General features: G+C 36.4%; 1 protein-coding gene across 5 annotated transcripts; it reads left to right on the top strand.

Moving 5' to 3' along the window:
* Nucleotides 1-760: 760 nt before the first annotated feature.
* Nucleotides 761-20,158, top strand: LOC106138144 (receptor-type tyrosine-protein phosphatase N2). Of its 5 annotated transcripts, XM_013339201.2 has the most exons (23): nucleotides 761-930; nucleotides 6,735-6,824; nucleotides 9,143-9,196; nucleotides 9,707-9,770; nucleotides 10,187-10,321; nucleotides 10,545-10,632; nucleotides 10,722-10,854; nucleotides 10,941-11,447; nucleotides 11,539-11,697; nucleotides 11,973-12,125; nucleotides 12,769-12,871; nucleotides 12,979-13,068; nucleotides 13,244-13,323; nucleotides 13,879-13,946; nucleotides 14,765-14,983; nucleotides 15,328-15,479; nucleotides 15,814-15,868; nucleotides 16,026-16,247; nucleotides 16,580-16,777; nucleotides 17,117-17,283; nucleotides 17,548-17,601; nucleotides 17,845-18,022; nucleotides 18,135-20,158. In XM_013339201.2, exons 2-23 carry the CDS (start codon nucleotides 6,740-6,742, stop codon nucleotides 18,258-18,260), a joined length of 3,090 nt encoding a protein of 1,029 aa, XP_013194655.2. In that variant the 5' UTR covers nucleotides 761-930; nucleotides 6,735-6,739; the 3' UTR covers nucleotides 18,261-20,158. The 5 variants fall into 5 exon arrangements, with proteins under 5 accessions (XP_013194655.2, XP_013194670.2, XP_013194662.2 ...); XM_013339216.2 differs by lacking the exon at nucleotides 11,973-12,125; XM_013339208.2 differs by lacking the exon at nucleotides 12,979-13,068.
* The last annotated feature ends 380 nt before the right edge of the window (nucleotides 20,159-20,538 follow it).

Genomic DNA, 20,538 nt, shown 5'->3' with positions numbered 1-20,538 from the left:
TTAACGTAAGTAGATACTTACATTTTGGTATAAAATAATATAATCAAAAACAGATTATCCCTAACTGTACGTCGGTAATTCCTGTAGGTATAGTTGCTACTTTGGGTAGGTATTTGGCCGGCTTTATAAGTTGACGGCAATGGCAGCGTAACAACGTCATTAGCATTCAGGATCGCGATAACCATAGTGGGTAAAAATATGGCACAGTATAGAAATAACTTCATTTGGTTAAACAACGCATAGGTACATAGTAAAGATGTTACGTGAAAACGAGATAATTAAAAATACATTAAAAGCCTAGATCTTCATTTAAATTGAATCAGTTTTAAAATGTTACAATTTTTTTAAAACAGTTTAATTTACCTGATTCCTAAATCATGCGGAAGACCTTATTCTTCTGTACTGACGTTATTTTTGACAACAGCGTGGGTGTCGTTACACTACTTACTTTTTAGTTTCACTAATGTGAATAACATTCAGTGACAATACAACGCTTAATACCAGTGTCTAATACATACAGTTCCTTTAGTTTTGAACTGATCCTCTAAATATTCAGCATAAAAGCGCATGATAACAAATCAAGGTGAGGGAGGGAAATATCTATATTATCAGCTGGTCTAATTGGTGTCCATGTGAAGTACTCAAGAGGGGAAGCCTCAAGAGCCGAATGCTAATATCGCGTTATCTAATGATGATTGGTGTCGAACATAGGATCGGTCGCGTCGTTATGTAGGCGGCAGAAGTGGTACCGTGTGAATGGACAACTCTAGGATCGATAGAGCGGAGTGCGCAAGCCCGTTTCACAGTCACAGCTGTGGCTTCGCGTCCGCTATTAAAACGAATCTACCTGAGTCCCAGTGCTTATAGTGAACGATATTAGTGCCCTGCTGTTCCACGGATATGCTTTGGACTCATTGGCGGCTCTAAACGGTGCGTAAATAATTCTCAAAGACCTCGCGAGGAGAAATGCGCTGTGTTTCTGTTTTGCACGCTCGCCATGACTGTACTTTACCGTGAAACCTGTTACACGACCCCTAATAACGATTTCATTGCCTTTCGCTCCGGGGTATTTGTTTATCAACCGCTGACGTTATGACCAGCTTAAAAACCTAAGATATCATTTCGGAAATAGCTGTTTGTAAATGTTTTGGTTCGATTTTATGTGCTGTGTGTACTTATTTCATTCTAATTTTTTTAACTAAATAAAAATATCCAAAGTGAACTATTTTTATACGCATTAGGTGTATTAGATGCTTTTGTACGTAAAAGTAGAATTAATTTAGTTTATAAAAACGGCATATAATCGGCAGATTGCGTGGGCCGCTCTAAAGGGCATGAGCTGTAGCCTACGTCAGAGGATCGACATACATACATAAAAGTACATATACTACCCAAGTATTTCAAGATTTAATTCTCACAAACTCGATTTGCAATAGTCACTGTATTTATTGTTCGTAAAGCTATGAAAGCTCTAGAACTCTCATCTCTGGTAGTCGATTCTTTGATAAGTGCTTTGATTAATGTGAGTAGGGCTTTTATTTCGTTGTTGTCATAAGGTTGATGTGTTACCTTTTACTGCGGTAATAGGTTTATCCACTTAGCTCTTATATTATAGGTATAGATAGGTAGATGCATTAATTAATCCTTGCGCTATCAATTCAAAGACCACTCGTGCTTAATAAGATTTAGATAGGTACCCTAGGTAGGTTTCTTATAATTTTGGATAAGTAGGTATTAAAAGTGGGTTGTTATGATATTCAACCGATTTTATAATAATAGTTATCGCAGTATAAGAGACAGGTTTCCTTAAAAAGTTAAATTAAGATATCCTAACGTTTTTGATAGTTTAGGGAATCATGGCATGATAACGACTTTACAATTTAGGTATCCTAGAAGAAATGAATCATTTATGATAAAATCTCTTTATTTTTATAGGTATTGTGAATCAACTAAAGACATGAAGTTCTTTTGTCTTCTATCCGTTATTAGGGACGTACTATCCATTTTGAGATTCCCTTACACACAAACTGACAGTTCTCTACCCTGTGATCATAAATTGCAAACTGTGTCATTCGTGAAGGTCTATATAACCTGAAATCCTGAAATTAGTAATGTGATCTGTGCCGACATTACCCGCTATTTCATAATCATCATCTTTCTAGTCTTTGTTCTGGATATATCCTCGCTAGGTGGAGCCAGGGATCTATCTATGATCATAATTCATGAGTGGGTAAGGTAGATCAGGTAATTCCACGACACGAGTGATTCCCATCTGATCTCCATGATACAGCTAACAGGAGAATCTTACCTAGCTTGAATCATGTTTGTTGCACTAGATGAAAGATTCCCATAATCGTTTCAAACGATAATTGTGAGAAGGAAAGCTAGCTAGCTTTTTTCCGCGGCCCCGTCCGCGTGATAAAGTACCCTATATCCTTATTCGTACTTCACACAACATATATGTATTCCACTTGTCCACGTTGAGTTGTCCCATGGTGAGACAAGTGGGACGATTTTGTCCTAGTATTTGTGTAGTATTAAGTGGTTTTGATGTGAAGAAGGACAGACAAACATCCTTTTACATTTACTTAAAATATTAGTGTCCAATGGATGTTATACAGTATCCTTGAGCTTTACTTTGATTGTACCTTTACAATCTTTGCATCTTTAATAAAAGGAATCCGATAGGGTACTCGTATAATCCAAATCTTTTATTCGTTTTGTAGTCATGTCCACTCTTCAAAGAAACCCGTCCAACCCACGCCCGTTCTTTGTTACCCTCGTGGGGTGTGTATATCTGAATGTTGCCTGAATTATATACCTTCCTTCTATGAAACGACCTACGCAAGATGTTTGTGAACAAGCCAATTAAATTTTCACGGTTGAACGACTTTTTTCATACGACTTTTAATACAAGTGGTTGCAGTAGGTATAGTTTATACGTTTGATTATCTCAAGAAGGAAATTCGTTTCTGGTTAGTTTCGGCTCCGTATAACTGTCTTAAAGAATAACGGTTCTAAGTAGACCACTGAACCAACGCAAAGACGCCAACCGTATATTATATCTGGTTACTTAAATCTGGAATGAAAATTTAACGGGCAATAAAGATAAAATTACTTCAAAGTGCCATCAAAACAACGTAATGAGAGGGCCGCTCGAGTTCCAGGTGGTAACACGAAATAAAGATAGTATAAATAAACACTTTTTCTTGAGTGGCGCTTGGAGTGAGTTAGAGAGAGCGAGTTTCGCATGATATGGGTTCGGATGGAAAGTCAATAATTTACTTAATTAATCATCATCTTATCATTAAGTTGGTGCAAGATACACGACCACAAATCTGAAGCGAAAACTTTCATTAATCATCACTTATCCTTAACTCCACAATGTCTAATGGTACCCTAAACACGGAGCCATTTTTTTCTCAGACCTCCCAGTGTTTGTTTTTTACCCTTTGGGTACTGAACCCAAAAAATCTAAGATGTTCACGCGCTCCATTCCATGTAAATAACTACTTAAATTTCTATTTATTAGCAGCACATACAAGAAAATTCCACTTATTGTTATATAGTCTACTAAATTTAAAACTAAGCAAAGCAGAAATTGCAATTTTATTCGAGTGTGAGAAGCTCACGTTCAAATGAAATTCTCGAGTATAGTTACGCGCGCTCGTGCAGCGAATGAGGTATTTTTGCTTCTTAAGGGTGAATACTAGCTTCATATTTTCTCTAAATAATGGTCCTATCATAAAATTCTATAACAGAAGATATGCAACTAAGTAGCTTAGCTGTTTGCTCAATTAGTGACTCAGACTTTTTTATAAGTCTGACTTAGATTATGCTTCTGTTGTTTACTTTTATGCTATATGGATAGAAATCAGTCGACTGTTTGCGACTTTTGATTTAAAAACAACGAAGCATTTTGATGTTTTCCTGAGGAGTTAAAGTTGTAAAGTTTATTTTCGCAACCTGCGGTCACGTTCTCTCAACAGGCTGATTTAAAATTACTTTCAGTTCGCCCCGATCAATGCACCAATATAAAAAAATAAAGACTGAAAGTTAAATGTGTCCAACGCTGTCATAGCACAGTATAATATAGAGAAACATACAAGTATATCGCTAGACACTTATAGTTTTTTTACTTATGTATTTAGTTTTCAGGCTGTTTTATCGACAAATCGATAAACATCACAGAACTTTGGACATTTTTTACCTTAAATAATTCGCTGCACTCAACCTAGCAGTTTCTTAGAATTAAGGAGACTTTTTTAAGCTAAGAGATATTATAGTATTCACCTTAACAATAACTTAGTACTGTTTCTGTTCAAAGAAGAAATTGCATAACACTGACGCGTGTATACCTACTTGAATTGAAGTAGGTAGGTATACACGTATCTAGGTACCTGGTTAAGTTTTAACTGAAAATTAATTGTAATTCATTTTTCTTACTGACTGAAATTTAAATTCATATCTGTCAGTATTCAGAATATATACTTACTTCTTCAGTGCAATCTATATGCTTAGTTCAAAAGAAAGTGACGAACAACTGCCGATTCCTAAATAATATAAAGATTATCTACATGATATAAAGCTCTTAGGGTATTGGACAATGTTGTTCAAATACTGCTACCATCTTGTGCCTCCAAAATTAATCAACATTATTGGATCCCGCCTCCAGGCCGCGCCTGTATCGGAATTGATTCGGCGACAAAATAAGGAATTTGTCGTTCCATGAATAGCCTTGGAATCTTAAATTTAATTAAATATCTTCCGATAAAACTATTCAGTCTTAAAATTAAACAATATGTTAGTTTGAAGTAGCCAATACTTTACAGATTAATAGTTCTATACGGGAAAAGTGGTGATTTAAAACATTTCAAACGTGGTTTATCTTGAATTTTTACGAAAATCTAAGTAAATATATACCTACCCCCTACAATACCTACCAATATTATAAAGAAGTAAAGTTTGTAACTTTGTTTGAAAAGGCGAAAAATTCTGAAACGATTTTGAAAATTCCTTCGCCGTTAAAAAGCTAGTCACAGGTAGGTTGCAAATTATACTATCAAAAGGACGTGTGTTACGGAGTTCTGAGGTTTCGAGGACAGGCAACCGACTGTAAAAACGTAGAAGTTTCTTCGTCCCAGTCACATAACTCTTAGTCCCAGAGCGCTTATTGAACCTACGTGAGCTTCAAATCAAATGAGCAAGTCTCACAATAAACCCTTAGGTACTTCGTTTTGCGTGATTCGTGTAGGGTAAACTTTAGCAGAGGTTAACTTCACATAAGTTTATGGAGAGTCGAGTCTGCGAATATCTGAACAATCTGAACATCATGGACCTTAGCATGGATGCTTTTATAAAAAATTAACTACTTATGTCCAGTGAACAGCGCAAGTATTTTAGACAATCTAATTTCGATAACTCGATTTCTACAAATTCGAAAATATATAAAGCCAAATTAAAACAAAAAATAAACTAAGAACAAACAGGTACTTAGTAGAAATGCCGTAGGCAAGTAGCTATAACAATAAGAGTTGTTTAAGACCACTATCAATCTGGCAGGTAGTCAATTGAAAGAGTTAAACCATATCATATGTTCTATACTTCGAGAAGAGGATTTTCTCGCCTTGTTTGTTCCCTTGAATGAGATCTATTAAAAGGAACAAGCCACGTTGAGTTATATTATAGGTAGGTAGGTAGGTAGCTAATATGAAAATATTTTTGCATGTTTTCCTTTTGACATAGGTTCATTTTGAAGCTCTCGTATCCAAAAAACGCAATTTGAAGTTAATAAAGTTTCGAGGACGTAGTTATATGGGACGAACTCCGACAAACAAAGATGGATTGTCGTGTTTACCTTGCCTGAAAAGTTTCCATTTGCCTACCAGTGTTGATGTATGATTTAGGTTACCGTCTTAACTTAGTTCTTTGTAAATATGTTTTGTTACTTAGTTTCGTGACTGAGTGATATTATTGTGCGTATATGTGCTGTGTTAGGTATACGACTTTCTAAATGTACTCTTCTACTCCATAGAAAACTGTATGAAGATCTTAGACAAAAGGGAAGTGCGACTGGGAATCACTTTTTGTTATACTATTTGTTTAGCTTTTGGTTGAATTAAGTCTTTAAGGTCTAAGAGAGCCTAACATACAAAACATAAATCAAGACGCTTTCTCAGTGGGGAGGGCAGAGATCACATCTTTCCACGATCCCTTCATACTTCCTTCACTTCATCCACATTCATAACTCTTCATGCAAGCTTTTCGGTTTCCGATACTCTTGACCTGACCTTTTACTAGAACGTCTATTAATTAAGGAAATACAAAGCATTATAAGATTTTGTAGTTGGGTCGGAAAAAACAATATCTTACCAACGTAATATGAAAAAATCAGTTTACTGAAAGTCGAGAAGTTGACCACTCTTCGTAACTGAACATTATCCTTAAATATTAGTTAGTGTGGTTCCCGGCACCAATACAAAAAAGAATAGGACCACTCCATCTCTTTCCCTTGGATTTCATAAAAGGCGACTAAGGGATAGGCTTACAAACTTGAGATCCTTTTTAGGCGACGGGCTAGCAACCTGTCACTATTTGAATCTCAATTCTATCATTAAGCCAAATAGCTGATCGTGACCATTCAGTCTTTTCAAGACTATTGGCTCTGTCTACCCCGCAAGGGATATAGACGTGACCATATGTATGTATTAAATAAATGTTGTTTTGTTTATCAGATGTGATGTGCCGCCTGTCGCGGCGGCAGGCTCTGTGGGCGCTGGCGCTGCTGTGCGCGCTGGCGCCCTCGCACGCCGATGGTAACATAGGTATGTTGATACATTCACATTACGTTTATTTATTTCTACAAACACATTCTTATAATATACTTTTTATAACAAAGAACTACTTGAATTCTATTTGTACTAGTCACTATTTGAATCTCAATCCTATCTTAAAGCCAAATAGCTGAACGTGGCCTATCAGTCTTTACAAGACTGTAGGCTCTGTCTACCCCGCAAGGGATATAGACGTGATTATGTATGTATGTAACAAAGAACAAAATAAAATTTAAGAAACACAAAGAGAATTGTCTCTGAGGACAAAGCAATACTCTCTAGCCTTCGTCGTAAAGAGGCTACGAGAATAGATTTGTTCGCTCATTCCGACGTTGGAAGATTTTCTATAATTTAATACTTAATTAACTACTAACTTATTATTTAATACTTTAATCATAATATAGATTTCTATGTAATTTCTAAGTATAACTAACTAGAACATTACTAAAGTAATTGCATAAAAATATTTATACATTACAGATTTACTTAGTTTTAAATCTTAATTTTCGTAGACTCTGTAGCATATGCTACAGAGCAACTCTAGTAGTAGTAGGCTACGAGATTCGTCATCAAATTGTCAAATCGTAGCGCATTGCTACGACATCTTGGACTGCTACGAATTTATTTATAAGCCAAATTGAAGTAGCAAGTATTTCTTTACCAGCTGAATACAAATCTAAATATCTTATATACATATTTAAAAGAAGCCAGTGCCTTACTGATTGACTGACATTATAATGCACAGCCAAAACCCCTAGGTCTAGAAATTTAAAATTTGGTATGTTTATTTAATCTATAGGTTTATTAATAGAGAATATTCTGAAATTCGGCAAAGTAGACAGTATTTTTCGTTTTACAAGGCGGATCTGATACTTACATTAACTATAACTTCGTTTGTATGAGAATTGACAGAAATCCTTTCAAAGCGAATGGTCTTTGTCAAGAAAATTGCTAACTGTATTCATAATCTCTGTCACTTACATTAACAACAACATTCCAACATTGTTTCTGACTAAAACAGGTATTTACCGAGAGACAACGAACCCTCGTCATGAAATATGGCTTTAAACTTTTGTAACTAGAATATTTAATTAATTAACCACCTTGGAGTCAGGGACTTTATAATTGTTGTATTGTGTATATGTTTTGATATGGGTATATTAGGGCTTGAAAAGATTATTAATTTGTCGCGCAAAATACGCAAAATTCTAACTCGGCCACGAACCAATTACTCTTTTCTGAGTTATGCTCATTAGTTTGAGTGCTAACATAAAAAAAGGTTTTAACGGTTAGGGAAAACACCATAAGAAAACCTGCATATTCAGGTAACTGGATGTGTTACTACTATCCAAAGGTTGCGAAGGTCGGACGGGAGTCGCTTCGTATAAAAATCTGTTCCACCCAATTCAAGATCATGGTTAAAGGTGCGTCCTGGGCTCCTCTCCAGAGAGGTAAGGATAAAATCGGGACTTTAATTCGCCATAACAGTTGTATAATTAATACATAACCATTTACCGGGACACGTGTCAGCAAATGGGCTTAATATCTACGTAGCTTACATTATCCGGCGTTGTAAATCGTCGAGTGCCCTAGATATTGTAAGGGCGTAGGCCGCGAAATTGTGTCTGAATTATTGGAATAGAAAGGGCCATGTACATTGTATCAGTACATGTCTACGTCTAAAATACAACTTTCGCAAAATTTGCTTGGAATTGTCGTCGTATCGTTAGTTCTGGTTACGTCGTGACGTCGTCTCTGGAAAGGAGTCTGAGCTGCTATATATAACCATAATTCTGCCTATGGGTAAGTCAGGCTTTTATACGAAGCGACCCCGTCTGACATCTGTTATCTTTGCAGGGGAACCTGCCTATATTAGATAATGGTTTAAAATTGCCTGAAGGTTTCTTAGAATGTTTTACTCATCGTAAGAGCGTTGGTTAGGAATCAAACTAAGTAATACATGTAACTCATATCCACATACAGTACACCTGTAAAAGTTTATATAAAAATTTAGGAGCATTTGCAATGAAGAAAATGGACTATTGCAGACTGTCGTTCTGGTTTTGTGGTGACATCTATACGTGACACGTCATCATCTTCCTCCTAGTATTGGTTCTGCTAGTGCACTCACCCTGGTCCGCCTTTGACCACGATCCAGGAAAAGGTATTTTGGATAATACTACAGATACAGGGGATATACCAAATTGCGACTCCGCTCTGAACTCTGTGAATAAGTTAACAATTAAGGTTTTTGATAAATTGATTGAGATAATATAGGGGAATACATTTTTTTTTTGTTTTACATACAGGTTGCTTATTCAGCGCGTCGTTATGCGTGGAAGGAGTGGAATGGTGTTACGACGGTAAGTACTATTTTTGTATAATCTTCTTTATTATTCACTTCTACCAATGAGCAATGAAGGCCACTGCCACCGGTAATATATATTGCTCGCAAAAGACTAGGCTCGTTTTGGTATACTTTCATGTTCCGACTAGTTGATGAAAAAAGGCATGGTTAAATGCTAAAAGTGTAACTAATATTAATTATGAATAATCTCAGGTTTATCCAGTGGCAGCGCTACTTCCTTCTATCATAAAATGATTTTTTCCAAATATCATTTACATTGTTTTGATGTTTTCGCTCACATTTCTTTTACTGCCAAAAGGAAAAGCAACACGCATATTTTCGGAATTTATGAATATTCTTTCACTGCGAGTATTACAGGCTATGTTCGTACCATGGGCGTAGGCTTATCCGGTCGCTAGACTTTAATATGGTTACACAAATAATTGATTTTCCTTTACAAATAAAATTTTGCGAGTTGTAGTATGTTAGCCAACAAATATTAGTTATATGTATATTGATGTTCTAGATTTCGCTTTCGGGAAGTGTATTTTGATCTACGACGAAGAACCAGAAGATGGGTCCCTGTACAAGTAAGTTCAGACTTCCAATGTAGTCTAGATATCAAACATAACTTCCAACTTTATTGCATAACTAAATACGGTGCTATAAGCATTTCAATATTTAGCTTAAGCAGGAAACTTGCATTGGTCGTTCGAGGAAATCAATTAGCTAGCTTGTTATTTATATAATCCATTCAAGAGAAAGTCGGTTTATAATTAGTAGCTAGCAAAAAGTCAATGACGTATGAAAATCATTGATGTAACATGTGCATTTAGAAATTTACACTACGTATGATGCATATTTTAACGATCAATTTAACTTCGATGGATATGTCAGCAAAATCATGTACTGGATGGGAGGCTAGACTCCCATATCACTGGGAACCTACTATAGCATCAATTATTTTTGTTATAAATGATTTCTGACATTTCACCGTTCTCGTCAGGTACGATATGAGTACGGAACAGTTGCAATGGTTTGAAGACGAGTTGCAGCGGCTGGCGTCGCGCGGGTACCGCTGGGAGCATGCGTACACGCAGTGCGAACTGCAAGCCATGCTGTACACACTGCGACAAGGCTTGTAAGTATAGCTTGATAAGCCTCAATATAAAGTTTAAAGATACTGACGTAAAAATTTTCTGCAATTTGAATCTAATAAAATAAAAATAAAATCACGCTTCTTTCCCGGAGGGTTACCCCTCAGTAGAGACAGGTAGGGCAGGTAATCTAATAAAATTTGGTAAATATTAGAGAGACCTGATTTTGAAATTTATTGATGTTATAATACTTACAAATTGTTTCAGGGATCCAGCCGAGGTGAACAATAAAATCTGTGACCAATTTGCTGACCCCAAACTTAGTTCGGATTCCCTCGAAGATGAGAATACAGAGGTAATAAAAGATGAAATTCTCCCTAAACAAGATGATTATCGGAATAAATATAAATTTACACATCTGCTATAATATAGTTACTTTTTCAGATTGAACCGGATGAAACAGCGTTTGTAAGGTTCACCCCAAATTCAGCTAAAGTTGATACGGATTTTGCTAATGAAGTTTATAGTCCACCTTACTCGCCCGATGACGATCCTACGCCCTATATAATACCAAAGGGTAAGCGTACTACTAATGAGTGGTTTTTTTTCGTCATTTGACTCTGAATATGATTCTTCAATAACATTCTTTCATGTTTGATATAGATTTAATCAACAATGACGAAGAAACGCCAAGCGACAAATTACGTGATTTGATGATGATGAGCGCTGATGAAGATTCACCTGTAGTTTTACCATTTGAGGGATTCAGAGAAAGAATAAAAGCTGAAAACGCTAGAGCTCACAATAATGACGATGCTAGTGTTATAATAGACAAAGAGAAGAAATCCCTACCCGATGATAACCAAGTCCCACTTGATCCGAATATTTACCCAGATGTTGATGGTTTAGGCGTGCGTTTTCGTAAATTTAAAACTAAACCTCCGCCTTATACAGCAGCGTATCTTACGGGTAATCGATATTCTCCATTGGATGCTGAAGTACGTTCAAATGCTTTAGAGAAATACAAACAAAGTTTTGCGGAGAAAAACTTCCCGTTTGAGTACGAGGACAGCGACATACCAGAACCAAGGATTTATTTTAATGAAGATGGTTTGGATGAGATGCCATTTGATGCTGGTAGTGGAGAACATGATCCATATCATGTTCAAGGTAATTTTGTTTACTTTTATAAGTTATGTTATTTAGTTATAAATCTTTTGTATAGTTAGTGTAGTTATTGCAAAATATGATGTAATTGTAGATAACAACAACATGAATAGTATGCCACCAAAACCATCAAAAAATATGCAGTATCTCATGAACTATTGGCGGGAAATAGTGAATTCTAAATTAAAACCACAAGGTGCCCTATACGCGGAGGGAGGTCCGATGAAAGCTGATGAGTTACAAGGCGAGTCAGGTAAACACGCAATCAGTAAAATCATGTAATTCAAATTTAAGATTTCTGTTGCTTCAATGTTTTGTTGGTATTGTAGATAATACGGCCACATTATATCACTCATATCAACAAACCCGTCATATTATTTACTTTTTTATTTTCGTTTCACGTTATGTTAATCTATATTATTTTCTTCATTACTTTGTATAAAATAGGCCCTTAAATAACAAGAAGCTCGGCCCGGAAGGGATTCTCACACCAGTTTGAGGGTGTTACATTTACCGAACATGTTTCAGGTGAAAATTCAAATTTTTATTCCGAGGATATTCAAGATTTACTAACTAATGAGTGGGGATTTATGCGTAGGGAAAGAGACGATGTTAAAAAGCCCGGGCCGCGCCTGGATGCTAAAACATTAAAGATTTTATACCACAATAAATCAGTGACAGGTTAGTGTCACGGCGGCATCAGTTAACTGTTTTAGATCGATGTTCCCATTAATGATTTCAAGTTACTTACGTCTTTTACCGCATTGCTGCATCAGTATAATAATAAATGTCCTCAAACTTATGATGCACTTCCATATTTTGTCTAGAAATCTGCACTAAATGTTTTCCCACCTCGAGCACATTTTAATTTTCATAAAAGCATGACGCTTTGTTTCTTGTTATCTTCCTTATGTTGTTTGTGTGTTTTTATGTATGTCATGTATTTATGTCTTTTGTATGATAATCTCTTTTTAAAGTAAATAAAATAAAATAATTTTACATTATTCATTCCCATTTATTGTCACGATTTATAAATGTTTAGATTACTTGCATTATTGCACCGTTTAATCAATTATATTTAAATGTTGAACTTAAAAAATACCCACATTTTAAATTTTATATCTAAAATCGATGTGCGTGATACGTGTGTTTTACGATTTTTCTTTTGTAAAATCAAACTCTAGGAATGGTTTTAAACTGCAACATAAAAATCGTTTGAATACAAATTTGCATGTAACCACCAGTCTATATGGTCGATGTTATACTAGGTACCTACAATTTTATGGGCTCCAATATACAAATTTACCAAAGTCTTAATTTTCAGCTCATGGATCTCCAGAAGCACAAAAATCGGGCCATAATGGAGGTCATGACCATAATGATTACGACTACGATCCTTCCTACGCTTACGTCCTATTCAAAAACAGGTAATTTCCTTTTTTTCTACAGTTTTATTCCAAAAATTAAACATTAAAATGCGAGTATTTCTTTAACGCATCAGTTTATTTATTCAATATCAATCATTTTGTCCCAGGTTCCTTACTAACTGGGAGAAAGGCATATCGTTCATAACGAGACTCGAAGAAATGCTTGGATTAGAAAAGAATACTTTCACGAACCCTCGGTAACTAAAATAATCTATATCTCAATCTAGTTTCAATTTTACCAATACTACTTAGTCAAGAATACTGCTATTATTACAGAAAATATTTTTCAATATTATAGCGTTTATATTTCTAAGTTTATATTGAAAAAGGATTAGGTATTTATATTATCTTATAAATTTTATTTTGTTTCAGCGTTGACCCTGGTGAAGTGACTTTCAAAGTAGAAAAAAATAGCAAAGGCTATGATGCAGTTGATGTCGCTAGACGAGTTGGTAAGATTTAAACGCGATTTCAATGTTCTATTCGCCCAACCTATTATCATATTTATTCATGCCTCTTCGAAATTTCCATTAGTCACGATCTTTGCGTACCTATTTATTTTACTTCATCCACATGTATCAATCTATTCATGCAATTCTTGACCTGACTTTTGCCCAAAAAAGTCCCCGATTAGATCAAGTGACGTTCGTTTCGTTTTTTCCAAAGTTCCCATTTAAATCACGCCTTATCATAATCTCGAAAAATCCTCGAATGCCGCTTACTCGCGCGGAATCCTTGAAGGGCGGAGATATTGACTGCCCGATAACAATTCGCTTAGTCAGCTTTCATCCCCGAGGCGTTTCACAAATAATAAATCATGGATATCGAAAAATATAATAATAGATGGATGGGAGATAAAGAAAACCCGGCATAAAAACAGCGTTTTTAACTATTGTTTTGCATGTTTGACCTATATTTTTGAAAGTGGTTGTCATTTCTGCCGTCGAGTTTGACGTGTCTGTGACGTGCTGTCGTGACTTACCTAATGTGAACCCCTACTTCCGCAGATGTCATCAAAGAAGACTTGCGACGTGAAACTGGTGCGCAAGTTTTGTCGACCGGTGTCGGAGACCGGGTAAGGGAGACATCATACCTACGAGTATACCTGCTTATACAGTAGCTTCTCGTTAAACAACCGATAGCCTTGCTTGATCATTTTTACAATGTTTTCGATAACGACATTAGTTTCGTGAAATAACACAAACACAATAAATTGTTATCTCTTTTCAATTTTGTATACTTCGGGGCCTATGAGGTTCAGAAAGCAAAGCACGTGAAAAAATACAGCTTATGGTTACCTACGCAGATACTTGATCTAATAATAAACCTACTTATGTAGATAGCGGATTAGCCTTGAATAGATAGAGCCATAGTTCAACTTCGCGTGGTGACGTGGGCGTGGGGTAGGTATCTCTAATCCGAGTATTTCGATTTATAGATACTTAGGACTGAATATAACATGAGAATGTCATATTCTAAAACAGCTTCAGCATCGTTTTATTCCCATTGGATTAGTGATAAAATATAATAAATTTGTGCTACCTTGATGATGACTGATGCATACCTACGTTATCATAAACTCGGGTATGTATGCCAAAATATAGATGTGAAGTATTCGAATGAAGCGTTTAATTTTTGGATAAAAATATACCTAATTGTTACTTAGGTACGAGTAAAACCGCTTTAATTTCGGAGTTTTTGAGAGTTACCTAGGTAAATAGCAACAGCCTATTATTTTGAAACGAATTTGATATCTAGTTATTTTGGTCATACCTTCAATTCGTCAACCAAATCTCGGTGTGATATCTGCGACTATGCTCAATGTAGAGTCATCGTTAACAACGATATTTCTACAATTTTTTTTCAGCCTTATTTTTTATTTTTTCTTTCCAGAGTAAACGCCCAGTTATACGCCACATGGGGGTTTCCGAGAACCTTTTCTACGGCATGGAACTGCCAGTGCTGCTGGCGCTTGTGGGCAGCCTCACCGTGCTGATCGTGGGCGGTGTGGTCTTTGCCGTGCTAGTCAAGAGAGACATGAGCTCCAAGAGGAAGATGCAGGGGCTCTCGTCAGCTGCCGACATTGATACAGAGGCTACGAGGGATTACCAGGTCTGTAGTTCCTTTTATTCCATTCTAAAGAACCCAGGTTCAAACCCAACTGCGTCCATATACCTACCAATGTCTCTTTTTTAAGTCAAAGGTACTGATGCTACATATTTAGGCTACCGAATCTTCTTCTTCCTCTTGGATTTACTCCAGTTACATCCTCAACTATTTGGGAAGCACCTCGATAGATCAGGTTAACAAAGATAGGTCGCAGAGGTCAGAAAGGATTGCTTCGCTGTTCTTACTCTTCGATAGAACCCTGAGCTTTTCACCAAGAAGGACGCAACCAGGAAATGGTAAGGGTGAGAATCTACACAAATAACAATAAATGTATCTACTTTTCCCAGGAGTTATGTCGAGCCCGCATGTCGGGCAAATGGTCGGGACAGCAGACGACGGCCGCTCCCCCGCACCCCGCCGACCCCCCGCAGCGGATCACCTCCCTGTCACGCGAGCCTGACGCCAACTCGCCCTCCACTCGCTCCAGCACTTCTTCATGGTAGTTACTTACATTAATAATATAAACTGGTAACCTAAAATAATCACCAGGTGTTAAAAACATTCTCTAGCCTATAATTTGAAGTGTAACGTGGTAGAAAAGCAATTGGCAAATGGTTGCATTATGTAATTTTTAGAAACAAAATAAAAAATAAAAAGGACATAAACAACGTTCGTACAAGTGTTTAAGGCTATTCATACAATTTTTTTAGCAAAACTACGTAGAACCTCCTCCCAAAAAAAACAATACCACGGTGTATTCGACAATTGTACTAACTTGTGTCTCTCTAGTTTTGTAACGCAAATGTAATGTCTTCATTTTTTATTTATTTTAGGAGTGAGGAACCAGCGCTAACTAACATGGATATTTCTACTGGACACATGGTTTTGGTAAGAATTATTATGGTTATTTTTTAATGGAACCTAACTATTGCAAACTCAAAATTTTAATCAGAATAATATAATAAAGTTGGAGTATTAAGTCAAGGCTGACTTAAACTTGCATCGAGTTTCACGTTACTTTAGAATGCACCATTCTTACTTTCAGGCTTACATGGAAGACCACCTTCGCAATAAGGACCGCCTGGAGCAGGAATGGCGGGCCCTGTGCGCTTACGAGGCGGAGCCCTGCGCCACCGCGGCCGCACTGAAGGCAGAGAACGCCGCGAAGAACCGGTACGCCGACGTGCTGCCCTACGACCACTCCAGGGTTACTCTGAACACGCTGTCCAACCATCTCTGCTCTGATTACATCAACGCTTCGACTATTGTAAGTAGCTTGCGTGTTTTTGATATATTTTTTTCTAATTTTTATTTCAGAATTCCATCTTATTTAAGTTAGCTTGACAATTTCTTTGAGACCGGGAAAAACGAATTTTTGGTTGGAGGGTAGTAGGAATATCATGTAGCACGTCTGCTCTCGCATTTGCTTTCAGTAACACTGCCTTCTTGGACTTCCTACAACTCATTAATACCTTACATTCCTGAATGGTCGCTTGAATCTTTAATCTTGACACCTCCAAATATTTTTTGTGTAAATATCATATTAATATAATTGAGTAAATTCTGACGTCTAAACGTATAAACTCTGTCTTTATATAGACGGACCACGATCCTCGGAACCCCGCGTACATAGCAGCCGCCGGACCGCTTGCCCACACGGCACCTGATTTCTGGCAGATGGTCTGGGAACAAGGCAGCGTGGTCATGGTCATGCTAACTCGACTCACAGAAAACGGACAGCAACTGTGCCACCGCTACTGGCCTGAGGAGGGATCGGAGCTCTACCATATCTACGAGGTGAGACAAAATGTAGCTGCTTTATTGGGGTAGGGAAGTAATTGTTAATGCCTTAGATCGGACAAAGTGGACAGACAAAAGTCGTAGATTATTACTCGTAGTAGTCCGGTACTCCAAAGATACCTTTAGACCCAGTAGTCCCGTAGCTACCAACTGAAATACACGTTAACAATCAATTAAATTTCATAAACCAATAAGATGCAGTAAGCAACTGAAGAGAGGATATTCCTGCAATCCCACGGTAAGTAACGAGCATTGAGAAGGAATAAAGGGCATTTATGTATTACACGGTCATAGCCACAAGCAACAGTTGGCATAAAATAAAATCTATGCCTTCAGGTCCACCTGGTAAGCGAGCACATCTGGTGCGATGACTACCTGGTCCGCAGCTTCTACCTGAAGAACCAGCGCACCGGCGAGACCCGCACTGTGACCCAGTTCCACTTCCTCTCGTGGCCTGAAAACGGAGTGCCGGCCTCCACGAAGGCATTGCTTGAGTTCAGAAGGTTGGTGCTGTGACATCTATCTTCTGAATACATTTATATAAAAAATGGACACTGATTGAAAATTTGCACAGCCCGAACCGCTGGATTTAAGGGTTAAATATTTGGTTTTTTTCCCGTTTGTTGTTAATTATCAAGTGGACTTCACAAGGGATCACTAAACAGGCGTCCAATAATGAATACCTATTAATCAACTGGATGCATGACCAGATTTATTTTGCTAACTAACTGCTTTTCACTTATTAATTCTACCCTTTTTTATTTCAGGAAAGTGAACAAATCCTACAGGGGGCGATCATGCCCGATTGTCGTTCATTGCAGGTATGTATTTTTAATATTGTCCGACATTATCAAATTCCATAGCAGACTTATCGCTGACGAAATCCCTTCTAGTCGATCTTAGGGTGCAATCAGCAAATTTAATTATTGCAAAATTATAACATGTTTTGAGATATTTCCCAAAATCCTGAAATATTATTTTAGACGAAGAGAAAGTATTGGAGTAATTAGTTTACGTTACCTTCAAGATTTGTCTGTAAAATTTATGTTCATCTCTTTCAACAGCGATGGAGCAGGGCGAACTGGAACTTATTGCCTAATTGACATGGTCCTAAACCGCATGGCTAAAGGCGCCAAGGAGATCGACATCGCGGCCACGCTGGAGCATATCAGGGACCAGCGCCCGCGCACCGTCGCCACAAAACAACAGTTCGAGTTCGTCTTGATGGCCGTCGCTGAAGAGGTAGATATACACCTACTACGATTCTATCAAACCGCACAGAGTAGCGTCTTAACATGATAACCAATTATACAATAAATCTTAGTATCTACTTATGTACAAATTTTATTTTTAGGTTCATGCAATACTGAAAGCTTTGCCTGCACACCTGCAACAACTCCAAGAGAAGAAGGACAAAGAGAAAGAGAAGGAAAAGGAGAAAGAAAAAGACGGCAACGACAAGGAGAAACCGAACAACTAATAGACCGCTTGCGCTGACTTGACAACGGAATTTTTGGTTAACCGACTTGCAAATAGGTGTTATGTGTCACTTAAGATGAACTTGATTGAGAATTTCGCTTACTTACTTTGTCTTCTTTGTCCATTAAAATAAAAAATAAAAATTTGTTGATCTTCCTTATGTTTAAAATCAACTTTTATTAGCAGATATAAAAATAAATACTTATATTTGTCAACTGCTGTAAAAACTCGAAGTTAAAAAGATTAAATAAAAAAAAACCCATGAGGTTTAAATTACAGAAACAACATAGGACAATACACCTACGACAAAAAATGGACGTCTGCGTAGGTAACGCAGACGTCCATTTTTTGCCCTGTGTATATTCTTTCGGACGACGTAGTGATTGCCCGTAGGCTACAAGATACACTTATAGTACCTAACGTTTCGTATCTAGCGAAATTTATTTTTTTTCCTTTGGCTTCGTAGGCTGCTACATAGATACTACGCCGGCTGTTGAATAGAATGGTACTCCTGAGTTACTTTTGAACTTTTATATTTCATTTAATTACGTGCGAGATTCTCAACCTTGATCATCTTGGTGATTGTAATTTGAAGCTTCGCTGTGGTATTTAAATTTCTTAAAGCATAAATGTATTTATTAATTGTGGGGGTAGTGTTATAAATAATCTAGTCGGAATAGATTGTTTTGCGGACCTTTTAAAAAAACTGCCTTTACATTTCTAGCACAGTTTATTAATTCGTTCATAAACGAGGTATGAAAGGAATTAACAAAAGTCAGTCATCGTTTCTCAATTAACCCTTAGTTAATTTCAAAACGATTGTTATTTAAAAAGAGAGAAGGTAGATGTTTTCTTAGATCTAAATAAATTAAACGCTACATTACTGGTTGCCGCAAAACTGGGCATTTATTTTTCTAAAAGGCTTTTTATCTGCAGATTTCATATTTTCATAAAAAAGATATCAATGTAAAACTTTGTTTATAAAGAATGGACACAAATTGATATATATAATGCTTTATTAGCCTACTACTTAGATGTCAGAGAGAATATCATCGTCAATTGTAAGGGTGTCTAGATTTTGATTTTTTTATTTAATTTTATTCATGCTGCCTAAAGTCTTTGAATAATAAGAACATATTCATTTATTTAATCGTGTTATTTGATAATCATAAATGTTGCTATATATGTATGGAAAAAAATACGAAAATGTTAATGTATTGTTAAAGCAACTTAAAATCCAAGTACTTACTTAAAATTTAGACCAACACATACATAATACTAAATACATAGGTATACCCTTTTGGGGAAGTTATCGTCGACGAATGTTAAAAAACGTTCCCGACAGTTATTATATCGTTATCGGGCATATAATGCACGTCACAGTGAATAAATCTAGTCACAAGATTATTTTATTGTTGCTAAAAGTGTTACTGCTTTGAAACCTATTTATTTACTTTATACCTACCTATTATAATTGTGAATAAATTTCATATAACTTATATTTTTTGCATATACATAAAATATAGGTATCTAATTATTTACATATATAATGTTATGCGTACTTTAATCTTAGATACTTAGACAAACGACTTTGCCGAATCATATCCTAAATGAACGGAATACCTGAGACGAAAAATCACCTTTTACATTCTTCTGAGAACAAGATATTTACAGAAAGTAGTCGACACAAATAGTATAAAATATACGTATATATACGTATTATGTAAAAGATTTGTATAAGATTATATTTACTGCATATACGGGAAAATGTAAAAAAAATATTACCTACCCACGAAACTATGAATGTAGTTTAGATTTAAGAGAAATATATTTAACCGTATTTCTGTATGAAATTATATGTAGTTTTTATGTGAATGATTGAATAATGGATTTTGATTATTAAATTGTTTTAGGGAATAAGAAAAAATATAGTATCCTGATTTCCTACAACGTAAAATCCTATACATCTCATTTTCCCCTGACGCAAGTAGGTACAGAAGAATGCACTTACCTCAGCATGACAACTTACTGAGCTAACAGTGAGAACAACGCAATTTATTTGACCTGTATGCAAACACACGTCATACGAGGGTGAAACTGAAAGTTTTTAGAAAATCAAAAACTGAGCATTCTACTAAGTATAATATTAGTTTTATTATATATTTTCAAAATAGTGTCCCTTTACGTCAATACATCGCTGCATCCGATGGAACCATTGGGAGAACCACCTTGCCCACTCTTCCTTAGGTGTCTCTTCGACGGCCCTTTCTTTCAAACGC

This window comes from Amyelois transitella, chromosome 5 (assembly GCF_032362555.1).
Source record: "Amyelois transitella isolate CPQ chromosome 5, ilAmyTran1.1, whole genome shotgun sequence".
Lineage (NCBI taxonomy): Eukaryota > Metazoa > Arthropoda > Insecta > Lepidoptera > Pyralidae > Amyelois > Amyelois transitella.
The sequence above is the reverse complement of the archived record's forward strand: the minus strand, read 5'-3'. Positions and strand labels throughout refer to the sequence as shown.

What these genes read in the sequence shown, in the direction of transcription:
- LOC106138144 (XM_013339201.2), top strand. Translation starts at nt 6,740, where the DNA reads ATGTGCCGCCTGTCGCGGCGGCAGGCTCTGTGGGCGCTGGCGCTGCTG. An exon ending in GAAGATGGGTCCCTGTACAA is followed by an intron (nt 9,771 to 10,186) that starts GTAAGTTCAGAC and finishes CGTTCTCGTCAG; the next exon opens with GTACGATATGAGTACGGAAC. An exon ending in CGCTCCAGCACTTCTTCATG is followed by an intron (nt 15,480 to 15,813) that starts GTAGTTACTTAC and finishes TATTTATTTTAG; the next exon opens with GAGTGAGGAACCAGCGCTAA.